This window comes from Typopeltis vanoorti, chromosome 15 (genome assembly GCF_054136105.1).
Source record: "Typopeltis vanoorti isolate ZY-2024b chromosome 15, IOZ_Tvanoo_1.0, whole genome shotgun sequence".
Taxonomy (NCBI): domain Eukaryota; kingdom Metazoa; phylum Arthropoda; class Arachnida; order Uropygi; family Thelyphonidae; genus Typopeltis; species Typopeltis vanoorti.
In genome coordinates this window covers 100662886-100679728 of record NC_143563.1, presented here as the reverse complement: position 1 = coordinate 100679728, position 16843 = coordinate 100662886, and the positions used below count along the sequence as shown (strand labels likewise).

The 16843-nt window shown below is 37.5% G+C and overlaps 1 protein-coding gene across 1 annotated transcript in view; it reads right to left on the bottom strand.

Annotated features, from left to right (window-relative positions):
• Nucleotides 1-609: 609 nt before the first annotated feature.
• LOC150099030 (metal cation symporter ZIP14-like) overlaps nt 610-16843 on the bottom strand; it is a 281749-nt gene continuing 265515 nt past the window's right edge. Inside the window, exon 13 of the mRNA XM_090405794.1 lies at nt 610-1129. Within this exon, the coding sequence (XP_090261920.1) occupies nt 1001-1129 (129 nt within the window). The 3' untranslated portion in view covers nt 610-1000. The remainder of the gene's footprint in view (nt 1130-16843) is intronic.

The window sequence follows — 16843 nt, the reverse complement described above, 5'->3', positions numbered from 1 at the left end:
GAATCGAAATCTAAGAGTTTCGTGACGAAGAACTTTCGGCGAGGCCAAGCATAAGTCAACACCTGGTAGTACAAACACTAGGGCAACTCAGAGCAAAGGCGGAGCAAGCTCCATCACTATCCTTAATACATATGAGACCTCAATAAAGGTTGAAACCGGTCTGGGTAGTGACCTCTCCTCATAATGTAAAACATAATACATCTCCTAGGAGCTGCATTTTACATTATGAGAAAATATTAAGGATAGTGATGGAGCTTGCTCCACCTTTGCTCCGCGTTGCACTACCAGGTGTTGGCTTATGCTTGGACTTGCCGAAAATTCTTCGGCATGAAACTCTTAGATTTCGATCTCCAAGTTTCGTATCCAGCTTTAAAATAACGAGGGATTTATTATCCCCTTAATTTAACTTAGAATGAATATGGTTAGAAAGTATAGAACTAGAATGGAAAGGAATAGCATCATAATTCTCCATTATAAACAAGTGCTCCATACCGAGGGACTTAAAGGATCTAGTTATATATTATATAAAATATAGTTATATATTAAGAAAGATATATATACCACAAGTGAATGCAGTGGAACTGCATCCACTAAGTAAGTTGAAAAATGTAACCTTGAAAATATTTATTTACATTTCTTTAGACACAAAAGAGTCATTAAAAATATGCTTAACTTATCAGTGTTCAATGCCCACTGAATGTTCAGATGTATTACATGTTCTGATATTAAGAAATATATATAATACATAAAGTTTCCCTCGTTAATATTATGGTGTGAATATATACATATGGCAGTATCAACTGTGGTGTAGAGAAAAAAAGTTTCTAGGAAAAAGCACTGTTGCTTGTATGTTTCAAATGGATTATATGAATAGTCCTATTATAGTTATAACACCTTTGATGAATGACTTGCCTAGTATAAGAATGAATTGCAGTTGCATTTGAGAATGTCACTCAAAAGATTAGGATAACAATACCATTCAATTTAAAGTCTTCATAACTTATATGTGAAAATGGTCTTCGTAGACAGCTATGACAATCATTATCATAATTCCAAATGAGATACCAATATTTTTCAGCAAGAACATTTTGATAGGATTTCCTGTCTTGTTGTTCTTTAATTCTGGAAGCTAATAATATATATAAAAAAACAGGATTAATAACTATCATTTCAATAAAAGACAACATTGCATAGAAGTTAATACATGACATTTACTTTGATATTTGTTAACATTCCAGTCTGGCTTTTTTTATTTCTTTCTTTCGTAATGAGCTGAATAAAATTGGTAAAGGCAAGTTTAATTCACAGTATTCTCCTCCCCCACCCTCCCAAAAAAGGAGCTTATGGCATATAGTAGTGTTTCTTAAAGTGTGGTATGCATACCCCCTGGGGTAAGTTAAAGGTCTTCAGGGGGTATGTGGCAATTTTTGGCTATGCATCATTAACGCATGGAATCTTTACTAAGAAAAAAAAATTAATTGAAATGTATATATTTCTTAATAAATTATACATATCGAGGGGAAAAAAAATTAAATTATATTACATATGAATTCTTCTACTCAAATTATGAGTTAGTATCGCCACGACATGAACGTTGTGGTGATAGTAACTCACTCCCTGCGGCAAACATGCCCTCCGCAACAGCTACTATACTGCAGATGCACAAAAAACAATTAGTTTTATTATGTCTCTGAATAACATACAAAGACATTTGCAGGCTGTGTAATATATTTCTCAACAAATAGTGCAATTAGAGACCACTAGGATAAAAACGGCACTAATTAATGAATCACATGTCCCATTCCACAAAAACTGCTGTATAGACAAAAGCAAAATCATATGTTGCCAATGCAACGTATGGTTTTGTTTGACACCACCCCGTCATGAATGTGTTAAAACTAAGAAATATATAGTGAATGTGTTTCAGATATTATGCAATACAGTTAAAGACAATTAGCATTTCAGCTCAATTGTTGAAATGCGAGTCAACTCAATTGTCGGCTTGCTTTTATTAATACCGCAGGAATCATATGCACGTCGTCATAGCTGCTCCATCTTTACTGGCCTACAACATTGCTGTTTGTTTTACGCCCTGCTTTCATTTTTCATTAGTCATTTGTGAAGGATTGTTCATTAAGTATCTCAAGTCTTGTAAATTACTGGTAATTTTTGCTTGAAATAATGGGAAAGAAGATGATGTTATTTGGGTAGATGACCTTGATGATGAACACAAGGAAACCACTCTCGAGGCCAGAAGTAGCGATGGCGAATAGGAGCTTCTTGGTAAGTCATATCCGTTTTCAGTTTTTTTCTGGAAACTGTAGTTTCTGAAAATCCCCACATATATCTTGCAATTTTTTTGCTTTGAGTTTGGGGGAAAAAATGCAAGTAATATTTGAGTAAATATTTGAGTCTTGTAAATTACTGGTAATTTTTGCTTGAAATAATGGGAAAGAAGATGATGTTATTTTGGTAGATGACCTTGATGATGAACACAAGGAAACAGCTCTTGAGGCCAGAAGTAGTGATGGCGAATAGGAGCTTCTTGGTAAGTCATACCCATTTTTAGTTTTTTTCTGAAAACTGTAGTTTGAGAAAATCCCTGCATATATCTTGCACCACGATTTTTTTGCTTTAAGTTTGGGGGAAAAAATGCGAGTAATATTTGAGTAAATATGGTAATTTTTTTAGCTTTCAAATTCTTAAGTATGGATCATTGGTTAAAGACTGGATTTATAAAATGCACAAAACAGAGCAGTATAGCAGATACAAGTAGCTGTAAGCAACAAGAAAACGTTGATATTGTATCCCTCTCATTGATGATAAATTATTTAAATTAGGTAAAAATTTATAGCATCTTTATAATATCTTGTTCTATTAAAATAAAGATTTTTTTGTTTACATGTACATCTTCAAATAAAATAGACATTTACAATGAAATATTTATTTATTATTATTTTGATAAGTGGGTACTTGGGAAATAATGAATATTTAAGAAGGGGTACACTGATATCTGAAGTATACTGTTTCGGGTTGAGAACAGTCTAAAGCTAATTAAATTTATTTAGCTAATTAGATTACTAAACTAATATTTTTCCTTAGTCATGAACGCATCCTTTTAGGTACAAACAAATATACAAAGTGTTGAAAGGTTTTTTTTTGTTTTTTGTTTTTTCCCATTCGATTATAAAATAAAATTATTAAAGATGTCAAGAAATATCTTTTAAGTGTAACCAAACAAAAATTTGCACATGAAGTATCTTCGCAACTAAGCTACCTGTATATACAAGCTGATAACTTGACATTAATAAGTTAAGCATATTTTTAAACAAATCTTTTGTAAAGAAATGTAAATAAATATTTTAGTTTCTTTTTAATTTTGTAAATAAGTGAATTAACAGAAATTTTTCAATTACTGGTTCCCATAATGCTTAGCATTATACACACAAAAAAGGAAGTGTGCTTTGCATTATGGAATACTAAGCAATTAATGTGAGATCATTAGCTTCTACATGCAAGTAACTTGGTTGTTAAGATGCTTCACACACACACTTTGCTTATACTTTGATAAAGGATTAATCAATAATATAATTTCTTGGCATCTTTAATTTAAAATATACTAAGCACATGTATGTCATTATTATTAGGGAGATTTGTTCAAGGATACATTGTGGTTGGTCAGTGAATTTGACTCATGTAAAATTGGTCATGTTTGTCTGTTTCATTGTGTTTCTCCCTTAGAAAATCAGTGTTTTATACTATATTAGTGTAGATTTTAGTGTTTTAATATTTTATATATTTTTATTAAGATATTTCAATAATAAGTATAAGTTTAAAATGGCACCAGAAACGCACTAGAAACATAATCCTAAGAAGGGCACTGCAGACGAGAACCAGAAGGCTCACTAACAAAGTTATTGGAGATGTGGAGGAGGTTGTTGAAAATTAATTCATCTGCAAAATTAAAGCAGATCATGAGAGAGACCACACGGGAATTACAAAAAGTCTAGAAGCATTTCAATGAGCACAGTGAGAAAAAGAAAAATAAGCAGCAAATAAGAAACAACAAAGCATGGAAACAGGTAAATCAGGAAGCAACGGAAATCAGATAAGTGGCGTTGTTTGCAAAAATAATGTTTTATTTGGTATGGCGACTATAATGAAACATGCTATTGATGAGCAAGTTATAACTGAGTTTTCCCAGATGGAAAATGTGGAATATAAAGGAAGCAATTCAAAAACAGAAAAGAAAAGTACACGAAATCGTAATTGTAGTAGGTACTAACGAATGATAAGTTCACTATGAGAGAAAACATGAAATGGTCGTTGGAAGAGGCAAGAGTGAAGGGTGAGAAAGAAAGTGAAAATCGTATTTTACCTCACTATGATAAAAATGAATTAAGAAGAAGGGCTATTGTGGCAAACAATTCAATGCGATTTAGAAGAATAACTCTTCTAAATGCAGATGGCATGGAAATTACAGATGCAGAAGAGGTTGTTCAACTAATGAGTTCTATTTTATTAAAAGCTATCAGCAGGGTGTACATGACATTGACGTCACTGCTACCTCTTCACTGGATGAAGAAACTCAGTTATATGAGGCATTAGAGCTGTTGCATAAATTGAATAAGAATTTTGCAATAGGGACTGATGGGATATCACCACAAATGCAAAAAGTGTATTCAGCTGAACTGTCTATTCCTTTGACCAGGCTGTTTAATACAAGTCTCAGAACAGGGAAGATTCTGCAGGAATGGAAAGAATGTATGGTAATTCCAGTGCACAAAGGTGGTGCAAAGACCGATGCATTCAACTATCGACCAATTAGTATCTCAGGAGTGATGGTGAAGATTTTGGATAATTGGTTAGGGCTTGCATTCAGAAATGGGTTGACAGTGAATCAACTTTGCAGTGAGCAACATGGGTTTACTAACAGAAGCTCATGTTTTAGCAACTTGCTCACATTCTATAACAATGGTACCATTGAACTAGACATGGGGAATGGATACACCATGATACCTCAGGATTTTGCTAAGGCTTTTTATAGAATACAGCATAGTACTGTTGTATGAATCGGAGAATATGGGTTTAGGTTATAGAATATTAGCATGGATAAGAGGATGGCTGACTGACTGACTGACATATCAAAAAGTGGTATATGGGGATGTGAGTCAGCAAGATTTAAGCCAACCAGTGGTGTACTACAAGGTCCAGTGCTTGTTCGACTGTTATACCATCTGTACATTAATGATATTGGGAAGGATTTGACAAGCAGGATTTGCTGATGATGCAAAGATAGGTAGGGTAGTCAAGGATGTTGCTGATATTCAGTACCTGCAGAATGATGTGATTAGGTTGGAATTGTGGGCATGGGAAAATGGATATCAGTTCACTGCCAGTAAATATAAAGGCATTTATTTGTCCTTAAGTAGATTTTTTAAGAAGAGTGTAGATTGTGGTTTATATTAAACTAAAGTTTTACTCAAACACGGTAGTTGTCTCCATAATTTTCAAAAATGTAAAGTCATTTACTTCGACTTGATTAGATATCCAATGTTGTATTATATGTGTGGGATTATGCTAGAAGAAGCTGAGGCTAGGGATCTTGGAGTGTTAATAGATAGGAAGTTGAAGTTTTGAGGCCATGTAGCAAAAATTGCAAATAGAACTCAAAAGATAATTGCAATGTTGAAACGAATGTTCATATATAAAAATGGGGATGTCATTTTTCCTCTTTACAAAGCCTTGATAAGACCACACCTGGACTATTGTGTGCAGGTCTGGTCTCCTGGTTCCCATTGTGATTCTGATATTGGAGCAAGTGTTAAAAATGATACCAGGATTGTGGACTACTGATTATGAAAACTTATTGAGAATTTGTAGAGTGCAGACACTAGCAAACAGGAGACAGAGACGATATGATTGAGACTTAAAACTTCTGAAAGGTTATACAAATTTCTGTTGATGGAATTTTTCAATTTATGGAGGGTGGGGGAAAGGGACAAGGTTGTATCCTTGGAAACTGAGAATAATGCTGCTAAGAAGTGGGTGAGGGCTAGATTTTTCTCTCAGAGTAGTGCATGATTGGAATGGTTTGTCATTGGATGTTGTGAGTGCAAGCAGTATGAATGAATTCATGAATAAGTGTGATGACTGTTGCATGTAGCCTCCCTCAATGAGTCCCTGACTCACTGGAGGTCTCTCTTAATAATGTCAGTGTACAAGGAGGAAGCCAAACTGACGATAAAAGTTGGGCTCCTACAGTCATAACTGGTGTCCTCTATTGATGCAGTGAATCTTGCCTGAAGGTCTCAAAATGGTTTCCCAGTTTTCTGTTAATGTGCTGCAACCAAATTTATAGAAGCAATGGCATTTATATGTTTTATACTAATGCCAGGAGTATCTGGAATAAGGGAGAGGAATTGGTTTCGCAGATAGCATCAGCCTGGCCAAAAATTATTGGGATCACTGAGACGTGGTTGACAGAAGGAGATATAATAACAGGAATAGAAGTCGCTGGGTATAGCATTTTTCATCAGGATAGGAGGGGAAAGCATGGTGGTGTGGTACTGCTTATGATAAGTGATGACCTATGTCCTCTAAGAGTGGAGGCTTTGGAAGAAAGTGAGACAAATGATTTTGAGAGCATATGGTGTGAGGCAGAGGTAGGCAAGACAGGATATTTAGTGGGGTGTTGCTACAGACCCAGCAGCACAGAGAATGGGGACCAGGAGATGTTTAGACAGCTAAGTTTGACAAGTGCAAGAAGAATGATTGTTATGGGGGATTTTAACCACAGTAGTATAAATTGGAGAGAGGAAGATGCATGTAGCAATAGGGGAATGGAATTTCTAGAATTCTTGAGGGACAAATGTCTTAGGCAACATGTAACAGAGGGAACAAGAGGTTCAACAGTTTTGGATTTGGTTATAGCATCAGAAGAGTTGATAATAACTGAGATGACATCTCTCCCACCAGTTGGAGAGAGTGAGCATATGGTTTTGACTTGGAAAATGAATAGACATGCAGGAGTATCAAAGAGACGGAAACTTATGTGGAATTATAAAGCAGGTGATTATAATAGTCTTAGACGTCAACTTGGGGAAGTTTCATGGAGGGAGGAATTGGAAGGCCGGGATATCATTAGTGCGTGGGAAATTGTGAAAGAATATTTGTTATCAGCAATGGTAAGTTGTATACCACGAGTCAAGAAGAGGGCACAATTTTGAGTAAAATGGATGACAAACAATATTAAACAGGAATTGCATGCGAAAAAGAGGCTATGGAAGAGATATAAAGAGGCAGGTGAAGAGTGGATGCATAAAGTATATAAGACACAGGCCAGAAGAGTGACTAGTGTGGTATGGAAAGCGAAACTGGAATATGAGAGGAGATTGGCCCTAAGATCCAAAGAAAATCCTAGGGAATTTTTTAGCTATGTGGCCAGTAGGAGGAGAAATGACTGTGGAAGAATGATATTGTGGGATAAAAATGGGAATAGAGTGAATGATGCAGAGGACATATGGAATTGTTCAATGAACACTTTATTGGAGTATTTCATCCTAGATGAGTCAGTTTTAATGCTAGAGGGATAGGACTGGTACGAGGTCTGGAGGTACAGGAGGAGAGTGTGTTTCAGATACTGAGTACTCTGGATGTCAGTAAAGCTTTGGGACTGGATGGTATTTCACCAATAGTTTTGAGAGAATGTGCCAGGGAACTGACAGTGCCTTTAACCTGGTTTTTCATTGAAAGTCTGGCTTTGGCAAAGGTGCCCAGGGAATGGAAGGAAGGTAAGATAGTGCCATTGCATAAGGGTGGTAACAGACTGGAAGTGTCTAATTATAGGCCAGTCTGTGTGTAATTAGTAGTTGTTAAGATCTTGGAGAAAGTAGTGAGGGACCGTATACAACATTGGGCAGATGAGGGTAATGTTATCTGTGAGAATCAACATGGATTTGTGAAAGGGCGCTCCTGTTTTAGCAATATGCTAGCCTTTTATAATAAAGTTACAAGAACATTAGATGAGGGAAAGGCATATACTGCAATTTTCTTAGACTTAGCAAAGGCATTTGACAGGTTGCCACATGATAAGCTGATATTTAAGTTGCAGCGCATGGGTCTGAATGTCAGATCGGTCAACTGGATTCAGGATTGTCTGTGTGATAGGTATCAGAGAGTTGTGTATGGCGGAGCAGTTTCAAGGAGGCAGAGGGTTACAATTGGAATCCCACAGGGCTCAGTACTAGGACCTATATTGTTTAACCTTTATATCAATGACATTGCCAGTGGATTGCAAGGGGATATTCAGTTGTTTGCGAATGATGCGAAGCTAGGAAGGATTATTAGTAATAGTGCAGATGTGGTAGCCCTGCAAGAGGATTTGAATAAGCTAGATAGATGGACAAATGAATTGAGGTATCAGTTTAATGCAGCAAAATGTAAGGTCTTGAGGTTTGGGAAACATCGATAGGATGCAGCATACTCTATGGGGGGAGTTATGCTGGAGGAAGTAGAGGAGACAAGAGATCTGGGGTTGATGATTGATAGAAACCTGAAGTTTAGGAGACATATTGCAAAGGTGGTGAAGATAACACAAAGGATTGCTGCAATTATGAGAAGGACACTGACCTGCAGAGATAAGAGAGTTATCATTCCGTTGTATAAGTCTATGATCAGACCACACTTGGACTATTGTTCTCAGATTTGGTCTCCAGGATTTGAAGGGGATAAATTAAATGTAGAAAGGATACAAAGACGGATGATAAAGATGGTTTCAGGACTGTACAAGGATAGTTACAAGGATCAGCTGAGGGAATGTGGACCGCAGAGTTTGGTGGATTGAAGAAGGAAAGGTGATATGATTGAGACTTTTAAACTGTTGAGAGGTGGTTACAGGTTTGACACTGGGGAGTTTTTTCACTTGGTTGAACAGCGGGAAGGAGTGATGACAAGAGGCCATCCCTGGAAGTTACGAAAGGAAACTGTGAGCAAGAGGGTGAGGAGTGGTTTCTTTGCATGGAGGGCGGCTGAACCGTGGAATGCATTGCCTGATGGAGTGGTGAAAGCGAAACGGTCAATGAGTTTAAGGAGTGGTATGATAGACTTTGTGTTTCTTAGGGGGGGGGATCTCCCCTCGATGAGTCTTGACAGACTTTATGTTCTTAGGAAGGACCTCCCACGATGAGTCTTTCGACTCCATGGAGGCCTGAATAATAATAATAATAATAATAAAGTCTGTGAAATGTAGTGCTGTGGTAGATACCACTGTAGTCTCGGATTTAAATCTGTTTTTGCATAAGAGGAAGATTCTTTCCCCATTGGATCTGGTAATATGTATCAGTGGCATGGTTCTGCCATTCCAGAACAGTAGTGTAGGTGGACATTGCATTCTTTATACAAAATGAAAGATTAAACAAATAAAAAAAAAAAGCAAATATATTACGAACATTCACGAATAATATTCCTGAGCCGTGATGTTAATTATTTTAACAAGTTATGTTATTAGTAATATATTACCAATATCATTACTTATGCAGACCCCTTTTCAATTTTCCCACTAGTTCAAAAACCAGCTGGTTTGTAATTATAGATGAAACAACTATGGTTACTGTATTATCCAAAACTATGAGGCCAATGTATTAAGACTAATAATGTACACTCTTCTGGATAAATGTTTGGAATTACAGCAGAAAGTCTGGCTGTGAGGCCAATGTATTAGGTCTGTTAGTTGCATGCATTCTTTCTTCTCAGTTAGAATTCTCCTCTTAGACTTGATATTTCTTTTTTTATTAAGACACATGCGGAAATATCAGTAGTTTCTAGTTTTTCGGTAGGTTTAGAATCCTTTGAAGAATTAACTGTTTCAACTGGAAACTCCTTGTCATGTGAATGAATAACATTCAGATTCTCTTCAGTTGCTGTCAATTGCTTGTTCAACTGTAACAATAACCTTTTTACAATCACTCCTTGTCAAATTTGGTAATTTCTAAGCCATTTCTAAATTGAAAAAAGAACCATCTCTAAGAAATGATTACTAGAAGCCTTTAGATCAAATACCTACATGTCAGTGCTCCCTTTTCCGGAGATTAGGTCCAATATCCAATTTCCTGGTCAAACCTTGTAGCATTAGAGATTTAAATGTCACATAATCAGCAGCCTACCTCATCCTTCTAAAACTCTTAGCTTTCTCTTGTTACTCATTCCAAATACAAAATTACAACTATCTCACCATTTACCAAGAGACCCAACTATTTCAGCAGTTTCAAAAAATACCTGAATATTTTTCTGAGATTCAAACTTATCACACATTATAAAACTTATCAAACTTATGAAGACTCTCAACAAACAATAATAGTAGTAATATTGAAGAAAAGCAAATTTTTCAAATTAAGCACATCAAAAAAAGCACATCACAAGTAGATTAAATACAAACTATGCCATAATCTCTTCTCTAAAAACTCACTTTAACATCCATGGCATCAACACAAACATAAGTGACATTCAACATCACTTACAGTATTCCTGACCAGACATCTAATTCCATACAGAAACCTAGATAGCAACTACATCACCTACTGCACACATCCAGTGCCCAACCTACATACTTCAAGATTCTTTTCACCATAAGAATGGCACCTGTGCCTTTGAAATCTGTTATATTATTATTATTATTACCCCAAAACCTCATGGAATCAAAGACTCATCTGGAGGTCTTTTTTTTTTTTTTTTTTTTTTTTTAAATCACACACACACACATCTCATCATACCATGTCTTAAACACACTCAAACTCCTCGCAGACACCACACTCTCAGGCAAGTCCTCCGCATCATTCCCAGAAGCCTTTGTGTTGTCTTCACAATTTTGGCAATTTGTCCCCTAAATTTTAGATCCTTATCCACTATCACCCCCAGATCTCTTATTTCCTCTACCTCCAACAATATATTCTCACCAAGCATAAATTCTGCATCCCATCTTTGTTTTCCAAATTTTAAAATCTTACATTTTGCAACATTCAACTCGCATCCCCATGCCCAATCACTCAATTTATTCAAGTCTTCTTGTAAGGCCACAACATCTTCACTACTCTTTATGGTTCATCCCAACTTTGCATCATCTGCAAACAACTGATCAAATTCTCCATCCAAATCTTCACCAATATCATTAATATGCAAGTTAAACAGTAATGGCCCTAAAACAGACCCCTGAGGCACTCCACAAGTGATGTTCCTTTTCCTGGATATCACACCCCCATACACAACTTGTTGATACCTTTCAGATAGCCAGTCTCCAATCTAATGCACTAATCTAATATCAAACCCCCATCTGCTCTAGTTTGACTGTCAACTTATCATGAGGTACTCTATCAAAAGCCTTTGCGAAATCCAAGTATATTACTGTGTCCTTCTCCTCTGTCCAAGGAAGCAGTCACTTTATTGTAATAAGTAGATTACTAAAACATAAACTCCCTTTAGCAAATCCATGCTGTCCATGAAAGATAATACCATTGTTGTCAACCCAACTCTGGATCCTAGTTTTCACAAGCTTCTCCAACAACTTAACCACAACACCTGACACACAGATAGGCGTATAGTTTGATGCTTGAGTTCGATCACCTCCTTTATGAAGTGGCACAATCTTGTCCTCCTTCCACTCCTTAGGAACTTGACCAAGTACAAGACTCATATTAAAAAAATATGTCATGGCAGGTGTCAACTCTCTGGCACATTCCTTCAAAATATGCAGTGATATATTATCAAGTCCCACAGCCTTATTTACATCTAGTTTACTCAACTCCCCAAACACCTCTTGCTCACTTACAGTCTCTCCTCCCCATCATCAACTGTTCTCAATCTCTCCATGAAGTCACATTCACAAGATTGAAAGATCTTTATGAACTGCTCATTAAGTATCTCCATCACACATTCTGCAACAGCTGTCTTTATACCATTTTCTCCAATCAATGTCATCCTTCCATAATCATTCTTTCTTTTGCTGGCTACATATCGAAAGAACTCCCTAGGATTCTTTTTGGCTTCTTTAGCTAACTGCTGTTCATACCTCTCTCTTTAGCTACTCTCACCAACCAAGTCACCCTCCTTGCCTAGTCTTTGTAGACCTCATGAAATTGGTTATTTCCACTTCTCTTATGCTGCCTCCACAATGCCCTTTATCTCTGTATCGCATGCTTAATCTCTTTATTCATCCATCTCACACCTACCTTATTTAACCTTCTCACCCTTGGAATACATTTAGACATTGCATCTACTAGATAGTTTTTGAAAATCCCCCAAGCTGCATTGATCTCTTTTCCAGTTAACTCCTCATTCCAAGCAAAATCCACAAGCTGTCTCCTGAGCTCTTCATAATCACCCCCCCCCCTTGTAGTTCCACATATGCCCTTTTCTCACAGGGGGGGGGTCTTCGCACTGCTGGCAACCACCCAGGTAATCACCTCATGGTCACTCTCTCACCAATTGGTGGATGATTTGACACCTCATTTATAATTACATCCTCTGATGAGATAACCAAATCCAAGACCCTTAATCCTCGTGTGCCCTCTGTTACATACCGTCTGAGATAGTTATCCCTCAAAAACTCAAGAAACTCATTTTCTTTACTTCCAGTTGCTATCTCATCATTCCAGTCTATATTACCATAATTAAAATCACCCATAATGATCACCATTTTCTTATTTGCTTGGCTAATTTGAATATACATTTCACTATCACCACCATCCACACTACCCGGTCTATAACAACATCCCACTAAGTATTTGATTCCACTGACCTCTATCTAAACTATACTGCCTCAAAACCACTGGCACTATAACCGTCTTCATCTCTACTTTGTATGGAAATAACTGTTTCTCTATCATCAATATCACTCCCCCTCCCTTTTTACCCCTTCTATCATCACAAAACACATCATACCCTTCCATCTCTATTCCTGTCAGGATGTCATCCTCTTCCAACACTGTCTCACTTATTCTGACAATCATTGGGTGAACAGACGCAATTAGTGCAACCATTTCATCTGCCTTGTTTCTTATACTTCTAGCATTTGTATACAAACACAACAGCTCATTTCTGGATCTACAGCTAGTTCCACTGATACCACTCACTCGATGTGATCTCTCCATGCTCGACTGGGGCCATTTCCCTCTGCATCTTCATTTTACAACCCTTTTCAATTCCAACTGTTTCCTCTTGATCCCTGGTCATCCCATTCCTTTCCTGCCTACACATGCTCTCACCTCCTCTTGGAGCATCCACCTTTCTCACGCTGTGTACCCCTGTCCAACCTGAGCCTCCCTGTTTCCCTGCTCCTCTTGCACACCCATTCTCTATACGCATACCACTCACTTCCCCATTCATATCCACCTCTTCAATCTCTCCTGTCTTAGTCTCCTGCTCTTCCACATCACTCCCCTCTCGATCTGATTCATTCTCTCTATTCACTTCTCTACCTTCCAACAGCAGTCTCTCCAAGTGACTCACACCATAATCACTCAAATGTAGTCCATAGCTCCCATACAGCTCACTTCATTCCTCAAACTCATTCCACACATTAACAAACTGTACTCCCATCTCCTCACACATTTCAGCCAGCATATCATTCATAATCCTTGCTTTCCACCTCATTTCACCACAGTCATATCTAGGCAACACACTGACTACCCTTCCTGTCACACTATTCTCTTTTATCTTTCCAAGCAGCTTCCTGATATCCATTCTGACACGCTCTTTGTCCTCTCTCAAATCATTTGTACCGATACTATTAACTCTTTTGCTTGCTCCCGCCTCATATCCAATGCCTCATTCTATCCTCTAGTATACCTTTAATAATGGAGTCGCCATACAACACCACTTGCTCATCTTTCGCTAACTCTTTCATGCCGTCATGATTTATTTTAATAGTTTTGACCTGAATCTCTTAATTTCATTCCACATCCATTTCATTTCTTGCCTCATCTAATCCAATTCATTCTCTCTATCATTCAACCTTTCTATCTCTCGACCCCCCCCTTCTCACTTTCACTCTCATTCATCGTTCTTTGTTTCTGTACTTTCGGTCTAACATGCGTCCAACTTTCGCTATCATTCTTCTCACTTTCACTCTCATTCAACTTTCTTTGTTTCCATACTTTCAGTCCAACATGTGTCCAACTTTCGCCACCATTCATTCTTTCAATTTTTTTTCACTTTCAATTTCTGCATCACACCATTTCTAGTTTCATTTCTTTCCGCCATGCCACTGAATGGCTAATTAAGAATCCCCTGCTTTTGACCTTCTCCAGCTCAAGGTTAACTTACCCAATTTAGGAAAATTAATTTGTTGCAGTTATTGGTCTCCATGAAACTCAACCACCTGCAATCTGTATCCAAATAGTGAGGTTGTCTTCTTGGGTGATTTCAACATCCATAATTCCAATTGGATCTCCTGCTCCAACACCACAGTGAAGTATGACCTTTGCTGTCCTTGCACCATAAAACCACAAATTAAATCAATACCACTAACCAAGGAGAATGAGAAACGAAATCTTTGCTATAAGTAATGACCTAAGACAAATCATATCAAATCAAATCACAAATCTACCCATTTGAATTCCTGATTACCTGCATCGCTCTCCAATTACTCTTGATCTCTTTTTGACCAGTTCTCCTTCCAGGTACACTGTAGAGGTCACCTGTCCTATCAGACTGAGACCATAATCAAGAGTTTCTTTTCTCTTTCTCTCTCTCCCAGAACATCCTTCCTTTAATCACCCCCAGTCTCACGTCTTCTGGCACTACAAAGGAGGCAACTAGAATGGCCTGTGGAATTTCTACTTCTTGCCTTGGTCTAACATTCGTTCCACTCAACTGATCCCAACCTGCCTTGAACAAGTCACAGAAATTATTCTCACTGGTTAATTAAATCTTAATTAACCAGTGAGAATAATTACAATTTAACTTCATACTTAATGGCTTTGAACCTTCATTCACCCCCCCCCCCCACACACACACACCTCATTCAACCCATAATCATCTGCTTTCCAAGCCCGTTTAACCAAAAATGTATAAAAGCAGTCAAACAAATATCAGCTTACCACATGTGGCTAACATGAACTCCAGCTTCATATTTTGCCTATACCAAAGTATGCAACATATGTAAATCAGCCATCAGCAAATCCACAGCCGATTTCATAAAGGCCAACAGAGAACTGCTCTCCTGTGTGAAGTTTTCAGTATTGAGACCACAACCCAGCAAATTTCTCAATTCGTAAGGCTTACATCATCAGGTGTACCGGTATATAAGTTTTACACACAAAAGCACGTTAATTTAAAGGAACGAAGAACTGCACTACCTCAAACAGAACCTGGTACTTAAGATTTGAACCCAAGACGATCAGAAAATTTCTTACTACATCCCTTACTTAAACAAGATTTCAAGAATGCAATCACGTTGTCTTACATCAAGAATGTCACAGACAAAGTTGATGCATTGCTCCGCGAGTACAACATAAAAATAGTTTATTACCTTTACAAAAAAATATCAAGATTCCTACATCCACCAAAACCTCCATATCACCTCATGAAAAAACCAGGCATCTATGAGATTCATTGCTCTTGTGACATTTGTTATGTATAAACAGACAGGATGGTCAGGAGAGATCTACATGTCTGAGCACGTAATCGATGTCGCAAAAAGAAGAGAGGATGGATCAGGCCTGGCATTCCACACAATCAGTACTATATAAAAATCCCAAATCCACCCATTTTTAGAATACTGCTTACAAGTTATGTTGGTGTGCCTGAAATTCCCTTAAAATCATTGACATTCTCCAGAGGTTAGCAATTAGATGATCCTCTTACAGATTCACTTCAACCTCTCTCACAGGCACAGTCTTCCATGGTCAATGCTTCAGTGAATTAGTAACCATCGTTCCTGTTTCCTGATGCATCTGTTAATACATGAGAAGCAGCAGCTGCTCAGCATCCCTTTACCATGCAACTACAAAACACCAAACCTGCTTCTATTCTTCCTCTTTTATTCCGTCCACCTCTCCTCTAGAACAGCCTCCCTCACAAAGTATTCCCAAACTACAACCTGCAACTCTTTAACATCAATAAACTTGTTGATCGTCATCTGTATCCCACACACAGCACTGATGTGCTTATAGTTCTTCCGACCACTCTTTAATTGGGTAGCCAGCTTTCTCTCTAGTTGTTCTCTGCAAGTCATGGTAGATGCTTCCCTGTCTTCAAGATTCATCATGAATACAAGGCTCTGTCTCTTTCTCCGCAACCTCTAGTATGTGGGATCAATATAAAAAGATCAAATTCAAAGAAAGAGTGCTATTGCTTCCAGTGGCATCATCACTACCATGAGATGGTGGCACTTGCTAGCTGCCTTCTTCACTGCATACAGATTAATTAGTGATAGCCTTCGGCCAGCTATTGCTGATTGGCTGCCAGTAGAGATTGAACTGCCCACTCAGCCTACAAAAGTTAGATAAGGCTTAAACTGCCAACCTACTCCCTATATGGGAACAAAAAGGAGTTAGCTGTTTGTTTTTTTTAGAGAGAAATTTAGTGACGATGGTATATTGAACACTGAGATAGGTCGTAGGCTAAACTTATTTTACACTACTGTTGTTACAGTTTTTGAAAATAAAAATACAGTTAAGTGAAGCATCAAGTGCTACACTAGTTAATACTCCATTTTGGCATTAAGAATGGCCATCTTATTGCCGAAATGGAAAAGCTTTTAACAGTGTAGATTGATGATAATTGGCTGATGTGTTCCCTAAAGCCAAGATATTCAGAATAACTTTTTTTCATTTGCAAAATTTATTCT